This window comes from Mus pahari, chromosome 23 (assembly GCF_900095145.1).
Source record: "Mus pahari chromosome 23, PAHARI_EIJ_v1.1, whole genome shotgun sequence".
NCBI classification, from domain to species: Eukaryota; Metazoa; Chordata; class Mammalia; order Rodentia; family Muridae; genus Mus; species Mus pahari.
Window position 1 is genome coordinate 33,329,866 of NC_034612.1, and position 16,230 is coordinate 33,346,095.

Below are 16,230 nucleotides of genomic sequence, written 5' to 3' on the forward strand. Positions count from 1 at the left end.
GTTTGATGGAAACTTCTAGCACTTTCAGTTAAACAGAGCGTGATAGTGTTTTTTTTTGTTTGTTTGTTTGTTTTTTGGTTTTTTTGGTTTTTTTTTGGTTTTGTTTTGTTTTTATCTTTCATCTGTTAGAATCTGCCTTTTATCTAAAAGCACCAGGCAGGGAGAGATCTGGATAACCCCTCAGGCCATTCCTGGAGGTTCAAAGTTAGGAAAATCACTATGGTGACTGCTGGGCTCCAGTTTCTGTTGCTCTCAGCTCCGCACCCACAAGCTGCTGAATCGCGGAGGAGACTTATACGACTATCCCTGAAAACGTAAGACTTCTGGGAGCACCCCCGGCCCCCTCCAAAGATGAGGGGAAGACCACAGGGACCAGCCCAGCGGCGAGGCGCTGCTGCGCGTGCGCACTTCTGTTTGTGTGCATGCTCGCGCAAGCGCAGGTCCACTGCGCTGGCCTGGCTTCCTGCGGTCTGTGTCTCTACGCTCGCAGCTTTGACTTGCGCGAGCTGGTGTCGCGAGCCTGCGGGCCGTGGCCGGTGCGTCCGGGTCGGCGGCTGGCGGACGCAGCTTTGCAGGCCGGGGAGGCCGAGGGCCGGGCCGACGGGGGCGGCGAGACCCGGGCCCGGCGCGGCCTCCTAGGTGAGGCCTGAGGGTGCAGATCGCGGCCGTGGGAGGGAGGTTGGGTCCGTCTGATGGCTTGCGGGGGGCCTGAGCGATCAGCGCCTGCGCGATGCCTCGGTCCCCTCCTGTCCTCAGCCTGCGGGATCCGGGACGGTAGCAATGGTCGTGTTGACGGCATTGGGTTGCTTAGGTGGCCCGAGGGTGAGACGTGCGGGCCTAGGAGCGGTCAGTTCAGTGGCCTGAGCTGTAGAGGCGCTGTCCAAACTCCTACCTCACTTGCCATCCCTGCCTCCTGGAGCTTCCAAGTCTCATGATGGTACTCGGCGCGCCATCGGCACCCTTGCTGTGCCTGCTAGTTTTCCCGAGCCTGTCCCCGCAGCATCCTATGGTCTAGTTCAGGAAAAAGTTTGTGTTTGCGTGTGTTCACTGTGGGTCTGCGATGGTGGTGACGTAACCGAGGTCACGCAGAGGGTTTGTTAGTAGGAGTGCCAAGTCCCGGGCCGGCGTTCCTTTTGTCGTTTTAAAGTCGTGATCACAGTATCACGTAATTTTATATAAATACAGTTCCCACCAGGTTAACTTTTGTTTTCAGAGCAGCTTGTGAGTATTCTTTTGTATCTCTTAGTAAATGGAAATTATTTAACTAGCATTTCTTGCTAATTTCTTGTCATTTCACCGCGCCAGCAGCACTCATTCATTCCCCCCACGTCCCAATGCACGGTTGCAATTCTCCAGTCCTTTCTGAGAGCCAATGAGACCACCATCCCTAAGGTTTTCTTCTGGGAATGTTCCAGGAGGTTTTTTGTGCAGGAGATTCCCCTTTTTCCACGCCCACTTACAATGATGTTGTTTTTCCTTCCCCAGACCCGGCTTCATTAGTCCTTCTACAGACTTTTCCTACTGCAGCGGAAGATGAATACAGCCTTAGTAAGTCTGGCTTTGTTTCTGTTGTCTAGTTTGATTTACTGCACTCGAAGAGGCAAAGGACAGATCAGACTTTAAAGGGGAAAAAAATACAACAGAAAGAGATAAAAGAACCAGACAAAACAGTAGCGGACAGTAGTAAGCACCGGCTGAGTGCATATCTGTAGGTAGCATAGCCCATACCGTGTCCTTATGATGCTGTAGTTGACACCTTGAGACGAGCCTATGGACATGCCTGTCGGATTGTCTTGATCACATTCGTTGATGTAAGAAAGCCCATTTTGTTCTGGATAAGACCATTCTCGGGGCATGCTGGACAGCATAAGCTGGAGAAAGAGACTTGAGTACCAGCAAACATGTCTTCCTCCCTCTCTTGTTTCCTGATGGTGGATTTGATGTGGCTCCTGCTGCCTTGGCTTATGATGGGCTGTACTCTTTGATCTCCAGTGGTATTCTAACACATACACACAGACACACACACACATACCACATACACACACGCACACACACACACACAGAGACACACACACACACACACAGACACACACACGCACACACAGAGGCACACGCACACACACACAGACACACACGCACACACACACACCACACACACACACACACACACACACAAACATCCTGCTGACCTGTCTGTCTCTAGCAGTCTCTGTGAACTCCTCTCTTTCTGTGCTGTCTGTCTTGCTGCCCTGTTCCTAGATTTAGACTTTCCCCTGCTCCCACGTGGATCTTTTTGCCCTGCTTACCTCGGGCCCTCCTGGCTTTCCCCAGTGGCTCTGTGTTGTTTACCTTTGATGGGCTGAGCATCTCTGCTGAGCATCTCTGGAGTGTGTCCAGACCACACCTAACGGACCCATGCATCCAAGTGGCCTCTCCGCCTGTCGTTGTCCTGTCTCCTGTTCTTCCCTTTTGTTGGTCCATCGCCCTGCCTGGAACCCTCCAAGGATGCAGTGCATTCAGATCCATTTTCCACCACCACATTCACTTTTTTTTTTTTGGCATCATTGCTTGGTTCGAAAGGGTCTTGGTACGTAGCTCAGGCTGCCCTGGAACTCTTCAGCCAGGGTTAAAGGCATATGCCACCATCTCTGGCCCTGGTGATGACTTTCAATGACCACAACGTTCAGTGGCAGACCCATTTGACTTTTTCTACCCTCAAATACCCTTTCTTCCCCTTGGCTAGAGTTACTCATTAATTAGGAGTCATTTATTCGCTGGCAAATGCCATTGTACTCTGCTAGGTGTTGGCATTCACCAGAGAGTAGCATCTTCCTTCCCAGCGGCTCAGCCACGTTCCCTTAGTGGGAGAGTCCCAAATAGAGACACACAGATTAGGGAAGAAGACCGTGTACGTTTATCCTCAATGTGCTCGAAGTAAAGAGCAGGCCCCTGGCTGCTTTTACTATGAGAGAGGTTCATCTGCTTGAAGACAGATTCTGTCAGCTCACATTCACGTGGCCATAGATCTGTGGTCTTGTTTTATCTTATTGTTTGGGTTTGGGTTTTTTTGTTTGTTTTTGTTTGTTTGTTTGAATTATTTGTGGGTGCACATGTCATGTTGGGTGTGTGGAGGTCAAAAGACAACGTTTAGGAGTCAGGTCATGGGGATTGAACTCAAGGTGCCAGATCTGGTGGCCATCACTTCACCTGCTGAGCCATCTTGCTGGCCCTCATGTTTCCCTTTATATGACACTGGCATTTACATTTCTTTTCCAAAAAAAAAATGATTTCACATTTTTCTCTCCCCAAAACAGCTCACAGGTCGCTTGAAGCATCTTTGTCGTATGGTTAATGTGTATTTATTATAGTATACACTTGATAACCGATAACATAGATACCACTGGAATCTACTTCATTGTGCTAAGTGCCTCCCACAGAGTCCGTGGTGCCTGCCGGTGTTGGCAGGAAACAGTTGTCATGCTGATGTGTTTGTGAATGAAACAGTTTATTCAAAAGTTAAGCACTGAAAGGTAGTTTGGGGAGCTGGGGACATGGCTCAGTAGTTAAAACATCTGCCCCACGAGTGTGTAGACTGACGTTCAGATTTTCAGAAACCCATAAGAAATGCCAGGTGGGTGTGTCAGCCTGCCTGTAGTGACAGCCGTGGAAGGAAGCAGCAAGGGGATCGTGAGAGCAAGTTGTCTAGGAAGGTGACCCTAGCCATGTCACCACGTTCTGGGATTGACTGAAAGGCTGTGCAGTGCAGAATATTGAAGCACGGGGTGTGCATGTCTAGATGGCAGGGACGCAGATGAGCAGTAATAACTCGGGAAGCGTTGGTACATAGAGGGCAATTAACCTGTCCATGAATCCAGGGAGGCTCTCCATCAAAGCAGTCAGTGCTCTCGGCACCTGGGTACTGGAGCAAGAGCCAGGGAAGTAAGGGGTGGGGGCACCCGCTTTGTTCCTATATGGGAGACAAGATGGAGGGCGTTCGGAAGAGCAGGGTATACCCAGGACTGCATGAGTATCCCTTGGGCCTGGGCACCTAAGTGGTGGGAACGTCTGTTGATTTTGAATTTCAAGCCTGCTGCTGCTCTTCCTCCTCCTCCTCCTCCTCCCCTTCCTCCTCCTCTTCTTCCTTCTTGTTTTCAAGATTTATTTATTTTTATGTATGTGAGTACACTATAACTGTCTTCAGACTCACCCGAAGAGGGCATCAGATCTCATTACAGATGGCTGTGAGCCACCATGTGGTTGCTGGGAATTGAACTCAGGACCTCTGGAAGAGCAGTCAGTGCTCTTAACCCCTGAGCCATCTCTCCAGCTCCACCCAGTGCTTTCTTAATGTGTAAAACTGAGCCCCAAGGCAATGGGGTTTCTTCCTTCCTTTTTCATGTGTACGTTTGTGTATCTGCATGGTTTGCATGTCTCTGTGGATGTGGAGGCCCAGGTTGGTGTTGGGAATCCTCAGTCAGCCTTGTACTTCATTCACTGAAGAAAGGTCTCTTATCCCAACCCAAAGCTCTCCAGTATGGCCAGTCTGGCTAGCCATCTTTCTCTGGAGAGCCCCTGTCTTGACTTCCAAGATTGAAACTACAGATGGGCAGCCATGCCCACCTGGCATTTGCATGAGTTTCTGGAAGTCATGGTACAAACACTCACATTGTGAACACTTTTCCGTAGCCCCAAGGCAGTGTGCTTTTGATAGGCATGCTTTCCTCTCATGGTCAGTAATATAAAGTAATATGCAGTGTTCATGGTTAACTGGACCAGTGAGCTCGGGAAGATGTTGTCTTCAGGTGTCCGCACTGTGTGATCTGTCTGATGCTGATCATGTCGTTACAGGGCCCACTGTCATTCAAGGATGTGGCTGTGGCCTTCTCCCAGGAGGAGTGGCAGCAGCTGGACCCTGAGGAGAGGACAACGTACAGGGATGTGATGCTGGAGACCTACAGCAACCTCGTCTCCGTGGGTGAGGACCACTTGCTCCCCAGGTGCTCGGATGTGGGACGCCCATCAGAGCTGATGTCTTTAGCTTTGAGGTGACTGTGAGCAGCTTGTTCTGACCCCCAGAAGGTTCTGACCTTTCTGTGAAAATAAAAGCCCCGGCACTCTTGGGCTGCGCTGCAGACACAGGGTCGCTTTTCCAGCACGGTAGAAACCCCGAAGCCACGCAGGCAGGCTCAAGTTCTTTCTCATTTCTCATTAACAGGGTATGACATTATCAAACCGGATGTTATCATCAAGTTGGAACAAGGAAGAGAGCCATGGATAGTAGAAGGAGCGTTCTCGCCTCAGAGCTACCCAGGTGTGTTAGTGGAGGCAGAGAGCAGGTAGCTGGGGGGTTCCTCTGAGGAACAGTCTCCTCAGCCCTGTAGGCTTCTTCCCTCCCTCTGGCTCCCACTACCCACAATCAAAGGTTCCTAGCTGGCTCTGGGAGGTGTGTGTCTCAAAACTCAGCACTTGAGGCAGAGCAGGGGCATCTCTGTGAGTTCTAGGTCAGTATGGTGTACAGAGCAAGTTCCAGAACAGTCAGGACTACACAGAGAGACTTGGGTTTTGAGGAAGAGAGGGAGAAAGAACAGAAGTCAGTACCTTTTTTCTCTACACCTTGGACCTTAGCATTTTGAGTTACCCAAAGAGAGAACGAACCTAAGTTGCTAGGGTTGAGCCACAAGCTCCTTTACCCATGAGCCATTTCACCTCCCATCTCTTTATTTCCTTTGAGGTCAGGTTAAAGAATTTCTATCCTAAACCTTGTGACCCCGGCCTCTCCCTCTGTTGACGCTTTTTCTTGTTCCTTGGCAGTGCCGGTCATTGTTGAAACCCAGTCGCTCAGCTCATACTTATAGTTTTGCGTTGCTTGTTTTGTGTTTTGGTTTGTTTTTTAAAGACAGTTTCTCTTTGTAACCTGGGCTGTCTTAGAACTTGCTCTGTAGACCAGGCTGGCCTTGAACTCAGAGATCCGCCTGCTTCTGCCTCCTGAGTACTGGAAGTAAAGGCATGCGCCACTTACAGTTTTGGTTTTGTTTTGTTTTGTTTTTTTCCCCAGAGACAGGGTTTCTCTGTATACCCCTGGCTGTCCTGGAACTCACTTTGTAGACCAGGCTGGCCTTGAACTCAAAAATCCACCTGCCTCTGCCCCCCAAGTGCTGGGATTAAAGGCGTGCGCCACCACCGCCCAGTGCCACTTACAGTTTTATTCCCAAGCCTTTGAATGGTGCTCCCTGTATTGTGTACATAGACAGCATTTGATTCATCATTCTTCCCGCCTTCTTAAGTCTCTGGGAAGGATTGTGCTCTCGCTGTGTCCCCTTTCCCTATCATTCCCCAGAGGCTTCCCTGTCAGCTCGCTCAGGCTTTGTTTGCCCGTCCGTTTCTCTGCTGACTCATGCTGGGGTCGCAGCCACTCTGCACAGTTCCGGTAGGCCGTGTGTGCTCTTGCCTGCTCTTGCCGTGTGTGTTCTTCCTGTGTGTGAAAGTTGATCGTGAACTCTTGAAGTTGATGGTGGCTGAGTGCTTTTCCTGTCTCCCTTTGCGGCTTGGTCACACTGTCCTCATTTCCCACTGTGGCCCTCAGAGTTTTCTAAGAATATCTGCTTATTGATGGAACTGGTCTCCAGAGTCCTGGGCTGGTTTTCCCTTAGGAAAGAGCTTTCTTTACCCTCTATACAGTTGTAATGTAAGGAGGAAGGGTGTCTGGGTTTCTATAAGTCCTAATTGGCTCGGACTGACTCTTCATCTGAGATAGCCTTTACAAAATAAACCTATGTAGGTTCCTTGTCTCCCAAAGCTTACCACAGCACTGGTTCCGTATTACCTGTAAGAAGTGGTTTCCTGAAACACTCACTAACCTCCTTTGGTCCGTGGACTTAGCATCTTCTCTTCATGGATTTTTCATGTCCGCAGCTATATGTTTCATTAGAATTGTCTGTGCATCCCTGTGTAGTAAGGTTTGTAAGTCTGAGCTCGAGTTCCCACCCAGGGAGTGTGGTCCTTCCTGACTCTCGCTATTGCTCAGTCTTCTCTTTGCAGTAAAGTGGGCAAGAAGTCAGGCAGGAGAGCAGTGGGGGATGGAGACTTGTGGGCGCTGGGGTGCCAAGAATTTCTTGGCTGTTCCAGAAATCCTAGCTAGGGCAGTGATACTGTGATCTGTCTCAGATGACTTGATAGGACATAATGATACATTCGGTATTGATTTCCAAAGCAAATCCCAATTCCCGTATATTGCATGACCCTTTTCGTTCAATTAGTAGCTTGTTTTTCCTGGAACAGATTGTCGTCTTATTTTATTTTATTTTAGATTTTTCTTTTTTAAATTTTTCTTTCTTTTTGGTTTTTCCAGACAGGGTTTCTCTGTGTTGCCCTGACTGTCCCGGAACTTGATCTGTAGAGCAGGTTGGCCTCAAACTCACAGAGATTCTCCTGCCTCTCCCTCCCGAGTACTGGGATTAAAGGCGTGTGCCACCATCGCCCGGCTTAGATTTTTCTTATGTATATAAGTACACTGTCGCTGTCTTCACATATACCAGAAGAAGTTATCAGATCCCATTGCAGATGGTTGTGAGCCACCATGTGGTTGCTGGGAATTGAACTTAGGAGGATCTCTGAAAGAGCAGTCAGTGCTCTTAACTGCTGAGCCATCTCTCCAGTCCCACGGGATGTTTTCAGTTCCAACTGATCCTAGCTTCAAGTCATCATTGAATCCAGGTGGTGACATGTTGATTTTTTGACAGTGGTGGATTCTGGGAGGCTGTAAATTCCAGAGATTAAATTGATGTATGACTTATTCCACGTGACATGGAATATAATTTTTGAGATAAATGAGAACAGCATCACCATTGGAGAAGTACACTGAGAGGCCCTGTTCTTAAGTCTGCATGCTCCATGAAACTCGTGTTCAGAAACCATGGCGGGCTGTGTAGGAATGGGCAGAGTAGTTCTTTTCTGTTGCCATAAGACACCATGAGCGACTAAGACAATGTATGGAACAAAGTCCATCACCATCACAGCCGGGAGCGCGGTACCAGGTAGGCAGGAGCAACAGCTGAGAGCTCATAGTTCAGTCCACAGACAGGAAGCAGAGAGCTCACTCAAAATGCCACCGAAAGCTGCCCCTGGTGAGGCACCTTCAGGAAGGCCACACCTCCTAATCCTCCCCAAAAGGCACCAGCTGGGCACCAAGCATTTAAATGCTCGAGACTTACAGGGGACAGTTCATTCAGACCCGCACAGTGGGCTACAGCAGCTACTGGTAGATTAAAAGTGGAAAAAATGACTCGAGTGATCTTGAATATGTGTTTTGTGTGTGTGCTGTTCTGAGCGCTTCAACTCCTACAGTCCCACAGCAACCCCGTCAAGTAAAGCGCATCATCTCCTGCTGACATGGGGACACTGACTGCAGGCACTGTTAAAGACCTTCCCCTGGGTGACCATATCAGTTCACACGATGCAGGGCTGGACAGGAACAGTAGTGAATTTCGTGGTCAAATTTGCTCAGTCTTCAGCCTCAGCACTGGCAGAATTGTTTTCTTAAGTCAATGCTTTTAGTGGATGACATGTTTTTCTGTGCCATCCGCTACTTCCTGTTCCATAGAGGTGGTCCAGAACTCTCCTTCCTAGTGAATGCCTAGGCCCAGTTCTAAACATGAAGAAGTTTAGGTGTAAAACGTACATGACATTATTGTGGGATGGAAACTCAAAATAGCATGGAAGGATGCAGAATAGAGACATAGCCCAGTGTCTCAGTGTGGTCAGCTATGCCCAGAGGTGTGGCTCAGCGAGTGTGTGATCAGCCACGCCAAGATGCTAACGTCTCTCCCGTGTGAAGTGATACAGGGAGCAGTGCTTGTCGGCACCAACCGAGGACCTGTTTCCATGTATCTTGTTCCCTTTCTTGTGCAATGCTCCTGGCTGGCTCTCCCTGGCTGGCTCTCCCTGTTTGCCGTGATTTCTTCCATCCGCCTTTTATCCAGCATTGCATTTACTGGTTATTGCTCTGGGTCTGTGAACAAAACACTCCAAAGCAGCCTGCATCCGAGGTGCTGGGCTTCATCCGGTTACTCTCCTTCCTACCAATGGGATCTGTCCGTGTTATTCCAAAAGACTAAGCAGAGTGAGCTAGCCTTAGCAGCGCTGTGAGGCCCTGTGTCAGTCTCAGACCATGCCTTACGTAGGCAAATATACAGACGTTGGTTCGTTTCTGCCTCTTTTTAGATGAGATCCGGCACGTGAGCAGACTGATGGAGGAGGACCAGGGAGGTGAAGAGAACCAGTCAAGTTCAGCTGCGTTCAACTACAGAAGCCAGGCCGACGCCTCTAGTAAGGCCAGTGATGGAGAAACAAAGCCCGTTCCCTCACGGAAGGTCCTCCCTCAGTGCAACTCCTGTGAGAAGAGCCTGATGTGTATCTCTGCGTTCATCCGAAGCGACGGAAGCTACGCAAAACTGCGGCCCAATGTGTGTGCCGGGTGTGGGAAGCCCCTCCCCCGCAGCCAGCCCGAGGAAGCTCGTCCTGGAGATGAGTCTTACGAATTCAGTGGGGACGGAGATGAAGACACTCTGAGCGAAGAAGGCGTCTATCAGAAGGCTCACTTTTTGGAGAAGCCCTTTGAGTACGTTGAGTGCCAGAAATCCTTCCCCAAGGGCACTGTGTTTCTTAATCACCTGGAAGAGGAGCCCTGTGACTGGAATGAATCTGAGGTTGCTTTTCTGCCGACGTCAGACCTCAGCGCCCACCAGGATTCTCTCATGGAGATGAAACCCTACGAGTGCCAGCAGTGTGGGAAGTCCTTCTGCAAAAAGTCTAAGTTCGTCATCCATCAGAGGACTCACACGGGGGAGAAGCCCTTCAAGTGCAGTCAGTGTGGGAAGTCCTTCTGCCAGAAGGGCACCCTCACCGTCCACCAGAGGACGCACACCGGGGAGAAGCCCTACGAGTGTACCGAGTGCGGGAAGACCTTCTACCAGAAGCTACACCTCATTCAGCACCAGAGAACCCATTCTGGCGAGAAGCCCTACAAGTGTGGCTACTGTGGGAAGTCCTTCTGCCAGAAGACGCACCTCACTCAGCACCAGAGGACACACTCGGGAGAGAGGCCCTATGTTTGTCACGACTGTGGCAAGACGTTCTCTCAGAAGTCAGCACTCAATGACCACCAGAAGATCCACACGGGCGTCAAACTCTACAAGTGCAGTGAGTGTGGCAAGTGCTTCTGCCGCAAGTCCACGCTCACAACCCACATGAGGACGCACACGGGCGAGAAGCCGTACGAGTGTAACGAGTGTGGGAAGTTCTTCTCCAGGTTGTCGTACCTCACCGTGCATTACAGAACCCACTCGGGGGAGAAGCCCTACGAGTGTACGGAGTGCGGGAAGACCTTCTACCTGAACTCAGCCCTTATGAGACATCAGAGGGTGCACACGGGGGAGAAGCCGTACGAGTGTAACGAGTGTGGGAAATTATTCTCGCAGCTGTCCTACCTCACTGTGCATCACAGAACTCACTCAGGAGTGAAGCCCTATGAGTGTAGCGAGTGTGGGAAGACCTTCTACCAGAATTCAGCCCTTTGTAGACACCGGAGAATTCACAGAGGGGAGAAGCCCTACGAATGCTACATATGTGGCAAGTTCTTTTCTCAGATGTCTTACCTCACGATCCATCACAGAATTCACTCCGGGGAGAAGCCCTATGAGTGCCGCGAGTGTGGGAAGACCTTCTGCCAGAACTCGGCCCTCAACAGACACCAGCGCACACACACGGGAGAAAAAGCCTACGAGTGTTATGAGTGTGGGAAATGCTTCTCCCAGATGTCTTATCTCACTATCCACCACAGGATCCACTCGGGAGAGAAGCCCTTCGAATGTAACGAGTGTGGGAAAGCCTTCTCCCGGATGTCGTACCTCACTGTGCATCACAGGACCCACTCAGGAGAGAAGCCCTATGAATGTACGGAGTGCGGGAAGAAATTCTACCACAAGTCCGCATTCAATAACCATCAGAGAACTCACAGGAGAGGGAGCGGGAATGGGGTTGATGTGGGAAGGCTCCTTTAAAGCCAGACTCAACCTTCTCAGTAAGCTAGAAACCCGTCTGCAGCTGAGCCCTGATGTGCATGGCCCCAGGTATCTATAGGCTCCGTCTCTGAGGATTCTATCCTCCAAAACTACATAGGGAAAAGGGTTTCTCTGTGCTGAATATGTACAGAATATTTTTTGCCTTTCTTCCCTAAGTAGTACAATATAACAGCTCTTTATACTGCGTTTATATGGTATTACGCGTCATAGATAGTCTAGAGGCGAGTTAAAGTACATAGGGTGTGCACAGTCACGATGTCATCTTACATAGGGGCTTAATCTGCAGACGTTGGTGTCCAGGTGGTCTCAGAACCACACTCCCCCATACCAAAGGATACCTCTGTCAGAGAGCTCACGCAAAGAAGCATGAACAAGTCTGTGTGAGGTCGATTCATCAGAAACCCACAGGGCAGGAAGCACAGCTGTGAGAAGAGCACATAGCAGACTCTACAGGAGTCAGAATGTATAAGATACATCTCAGCATAACTTCAGACTGCTCATCAGGGGTCTGACTCGACTGAAGGAGGGGGGAGCACACTCCTTTGGCAACTGCTAATACTGAAGGACGTTACGTAAAAATTAAAAGAAGAGGGGCTGGAGAGATGGCTCAGTGGTGGAGAGCACTGACTGCTTTTCTAGAGGTCCTGAGTTCAAATCCCAGCAACCACATGGTGACTCAAAACATCTGTAATGGGATCTGATGCCCTCTTCTGGGGTATCTGAAGAAAGCTACAGTGTACTCATATACATACATTTTTTTAAAAAATTAAAAAGAAATACTCTGCTAGAAATAAGTACACTCTTTAACTGCAGGATGTAGAGTTGCCAGTCTGGTTAGCCAAGTTTGCTACACTAAACTGGTAAGTGATTCCCTAGGGGCACAGGGCTTGGGGGTCTCTTGTTTTTGTTTCAGTAGCCATCACAGAAATCTCATGTTCAGTTTTAATCAAGCTTGGAAAAGTGTCATGTTGTTACTTTGTAACATATGGTGAGCTTACCCATTCCAAGGAAGTCCCCCATCCTGTTGTTATCTTCATATGCACTGTCACTGAAGTTATGAACTATGCTTTTTCTCATATTCTTCCTTGGGTTTTCAAATGCATTAGGTCATTGTCACAGGATTCTATCCTCTGTAAAGAAGCCAGGTTTTTCCCCCCCAACTATAGCAAAGATGGAATATATCTATAAAATAGAAAACGCTGAATAGATAATTTAAAACTAAGCCAGAAGTCTGTAAAGGTGAGAAACAGCCTTAGCCTCCCTGTACTCTGTACAACTAAGAACCACGCGTAGGATATTGTCATTTCTACACGCCACTGGCTCGCTTGTCTCAGGTGGATGCTTGTGTGTGAGTAGAACACAGTGTCTGGGTAGCACAGTACGGGCTGTGGTTGTGACTGTGCTCTGCTCTCCTGTCCCCGAAGCGAGCACACACAGAGGACGGTGGCAGACTTCACCCAGTGCCTTCTGCCGCTCCTTCCCCAGCTTTCGTAGGTCGTCTGAGTGCATTCCTCCTTACATGATGGGACGGAACTCCGGGGATGTTTTCACTGCTGGGGATGAGCCTTTCTCGGGACCTTGGACCCAAGTCCAGAGAGTTCGAAAAGATATCAAAAATCATTTCTTGAAAGTGTCTCTCAAAGCAGCAGAACCTTAGTGAACATCACCTTGTCTGGATGCGGTGCCTGATAATGACTGCCAACCATGTATACCGTGTAGTCATAACAACAGAAAGTAGAGTAACCTGGGACCGGAATGATGTCACAGAGCCACTAAAGCAACGTGACCTGTAGCCACTCCGCGTCTGGACTGTGGGTTTTGTTTTCTGTTTTTCTAAGAGACTGTTTCTAAACCAGGTGACTTAGGAACATTCTGTTAATAACAACCGGACAGCCTCGTGCCGCATTACACTTTGTAGGAGTTATGCAATTCAGAAGTGGAATTTAGGTGAATCATTTATTTTGATGTGTCAATAGAGAGATTTATTGTCTGTAAATTTGGATGTAAATAATCTGAGCATTGGAAGTGAACTTGAAACAATTGTGTATGCTTCCTTAAGCTGTCATCAGCCTGTAAGATGGTTTTCCTATGTGTTCTATGTGCACATCTATGCATGTGTGTGGATGCCCTAGGACAACTTCAAGTGTTCTGTGGGTGCTGAAACATTGTCTCACTGGCTCCAGCATTGTGTCAGGAGCCATCCGTATGCACCTTCCCATCATTGTGGGTCTCCCAAGTGCCCAGCCTTCGGACATGGGAGCTGAGGGTGGAACCCGAGTCCTGGTCCTCGCTCAGCAGGCAGCGGCCCGTCAGCCACCCACGGCTGCATCTGACTCTTTCCACACGGGTTCTAGGAATCACACTCAGGTCCTCCGGATGGCGAGACAGGCACTCTGCCCACCGAACCCTTGTCTTGTCTTGTTTGAGATACAGGTGTCACTTTGCAGCCCTGATAGGCCTTGAACTCATGGTGGTAATCCTGCCTTAACCGCAAGTGTGAGAGTGCAAATGTAAGCCACCAATCTGACCCGTGTCACTTTGGAAACTGACAACTCCAGGTTTACTCCATTTCCTAACACATGACTTTTTTTGGGGTAGTTTAGCTCGCACATGGCTTATTGCTTATATTATTTGGTGATGTATGGTGTGAGGTAAGGATCTGATTTTGTTCCCTTTCAGATAATTCTCCTGATGGCCCATATCTTTTGAACCATTTGTCCACTATACAAAATGTCACATCTCTCATGTATGAGTCTCAGCACCCCGCACCTCCCATGACCTTGTAAAACTGTGAGTTTCTGGACGTCTGATAGGTGCTTTAATTTGGGGTTGAAACAAAAAATTGATAGCAGATTTGTTGAAATGATATCTACACAAGGCATGGTGATGTATGCCTGTAATCCCAACACATGGAAGACAGAGGCAAGACGAGCAGGCCAGCCAGCCTGAAGTAGATAGCCACATACACAGAGGTCTTGCTTCGTAAGGCCTTTCCTCTCTATACAGCCTTTTAGAGAAACATATTCAAGGTGTTGGACAGATGGCTCAGTTGACGAAGTTCTTGCTATGCAAATGTGAAATCTGAGTTTGACCCCCAGTAACTCCTGGGGCAGGGAGGCAGGAGGATCACTAGCCTGCCAGCAACTTGGTGAGAAACCCTCTCTCAAAAAAAAAAAAAAAAAATAGGTGAAGCTGGACATGGTGGCTGTGTGCCTTTAATCCCAGCACTTGGGAGGCAGTGGAAGGTAGATCTCTGTGAGTTCCAAGCCAGCCAGGACTACAAACTGAGTTCCAGGCTACACAGAGAAACTCTGCCTCGAAAAACCAAAAAGGAAAGGAAGGAAGGATGGAAGGAAGAAATGAAGGGAGGGAGGGAGGGAAGCGTGGAGAGTGACTGCAGAAGACATCTAACACCAGCCTCAATCCTGTGAACGTGCACACATGCAAACGTGCATATACATCTATAGCTTTTTAATTTCTTCTGTATGAGTGTATGTCTGTGTACCATGTATGTCAGAGGAGGGGTCAGATCCCTAAAACTCGAGGTACAGGTGACTGTGTGCCACACAGTTGCTGAGAACGGAAGCTGGTTCTTCTAAAAGAGTAGCCAGCGCCCTTACTTCCCAAGCCATCTAACCGCCCCACATACTTAAAACAGACAACTTAACAAACAAACAAAAACCCAAGAGACACATGCTATAATTGTAACAGGTGAAATGAGAAATACGTCTGAAATGAGGAAGTAGATAGGAACACGGAAGAAGGAATTTAGCATAACTTGTTCTGTTGCTTCCATTTCTGTGTATGGGTGTTCTGTCTGTATGTCTGTGTGCCACATACATTCCCCATGTCTTCATAGGCCAAAAAAGGATGTCAGGTCCCCTGGGACCAAAGTCTTGTGAGCTGCCATCAGTTCCTCTGGAAGAGCAGCCAGTGGTGTTGACTGCTGAGCCCTCTCTGCTGCCCCCTGTTGATGAGACTTTGTTTAGAACTTGAGATCCTCCAACTGTTGCTTCCCAAAGTATTAGGATGCAGGCATGGTGGGAAAAAGCCAGTTGTGGCAAAGTAATTAAAGCACGTTGTTAACATGAACCATTTCCATGTAGATGTGCATGTGCCCAGGAGCCTGGGTACTGGGTAGAATCTTTGTCAGGGAGATGAAGGTGAACTTGACATCTCATACTGCTGGAGTTCCATGGGGTTTTTGTTTGTTTTAAAGATTTATTTATCTAAGTACACTGTAGCTGTTTTCTGACACCCCAGAAGAAGGCATCAGATCTTGTTACAGATGGTTGTGAGCCACCATGTAGTTGCTGGGAATTGTACTCAGGACCTTTGGAAGAGCAGTCAGTGCTCTTAACCACTGAACCATCTCTCCAGCCCCCACTGCTGGAGTTCTTACAATTCATATCTAACTTATAATCTGAAGGGAAATGATGAACATGGAAGAGAAACTTTTATTTGAATCTAAAACTATTAACTAAGTAGAAGAAAGAGAAGGCAGTGTCTAAAGAGACAAGTGAAAAAAATACAAAGGCTGAGAAAACAGGGTTGTTGGGATGAAAATGGAGGCTGAGGGACAGAATGGCCAGGCGCAGTCCACCAAATGTCACCCTTAGTTGGTCACATTTCACAGGTCACTGGGGCTCCTCCCTCCTTGGTAATGAAGGGAATTTCCCCCCCAATCATAGGATTGACACAACACAAAAAAACTCCAGCTGCAGTCGATGGTGACCTTTATCACGGGATTGCTTGGCCTAAGATCTGTGTGGTCACCCCTCTTTGTCTTACTAAACGTCGGTTTCCTGAAAGTCTGGGTTATTTTTGAGGTAGGGTCTCTATGTAGCCCAGGCTGGCCTCAAATCTATGGAGTAGAAAAGGATGGTAAATTCCCCAATCCTGACTCCATCTCCCAGATGCTAGGGTAACGTGTGTGTCACCATGGAGTTCTGGGGATGGAAAGTGGGAATACCGTGCAAACTGTACCAACTGAGCTGCATCCCCTGCCCTGCCTATTCATTGTTTTAATGGAGATGCCAGTTTCCTTTATCCCCATGTCTCAAATCATATTTGCTTATTTCTTTCAAACCCATTGGGAAAAGATCAGCTGGAAGACTAAGAAAAGCCCGTTTAAAGGGGGTTGTTTGAGAAC

At 48.6% G+C, this 16,230-nt stretch overlaps 1 protein-coding gene across 4 annotated transcripts; it reads left to right on the forward strand.

The window, feature by feature from the left end:
- The first annotated feature begins 463 nt into the window (after positions 1–463).
- Positions 464–14,137, forward strand: Znf12 (zinc finger protein 12). 4 transcript variants are annotated; one of them, XM_029533793.1, is made up of 5 exons: positions 464–536; positions 1,486–1,548; positions 4,849–4,975; positions 5,216–5,311; positions 9,220–14,137. In XM_029533793.1, the coding sequence occupies exons 2-5, from the start codon at positions 1,534–1,536 to the stop codon at positions 11,055–11,057; spliced, it is 2,076 nt and encodes a 691-aa protein (XP_029389653.1). In that variant the 5' UTR covers positions 464–536; positions 1,486–1,533; the 3' UTR covers positions 11,058–14,137. The 4 variants fall into 4 exon arrangements, with proteins under 4 accessions (XP_029389653.1, XP_021078271.1, XP_021078269.1 ...); XM_021222612.1 differs by having other exon boundaries at positions 464–639; positions 4,849–5,045; positions 9,220–13,118; XM_021222610.1 differs by having other exon boundaries at positions 464–639; positions 9,220–13,108.
- Positions 14,138–16,230: the final 2,093 nt, after the last annotated feature.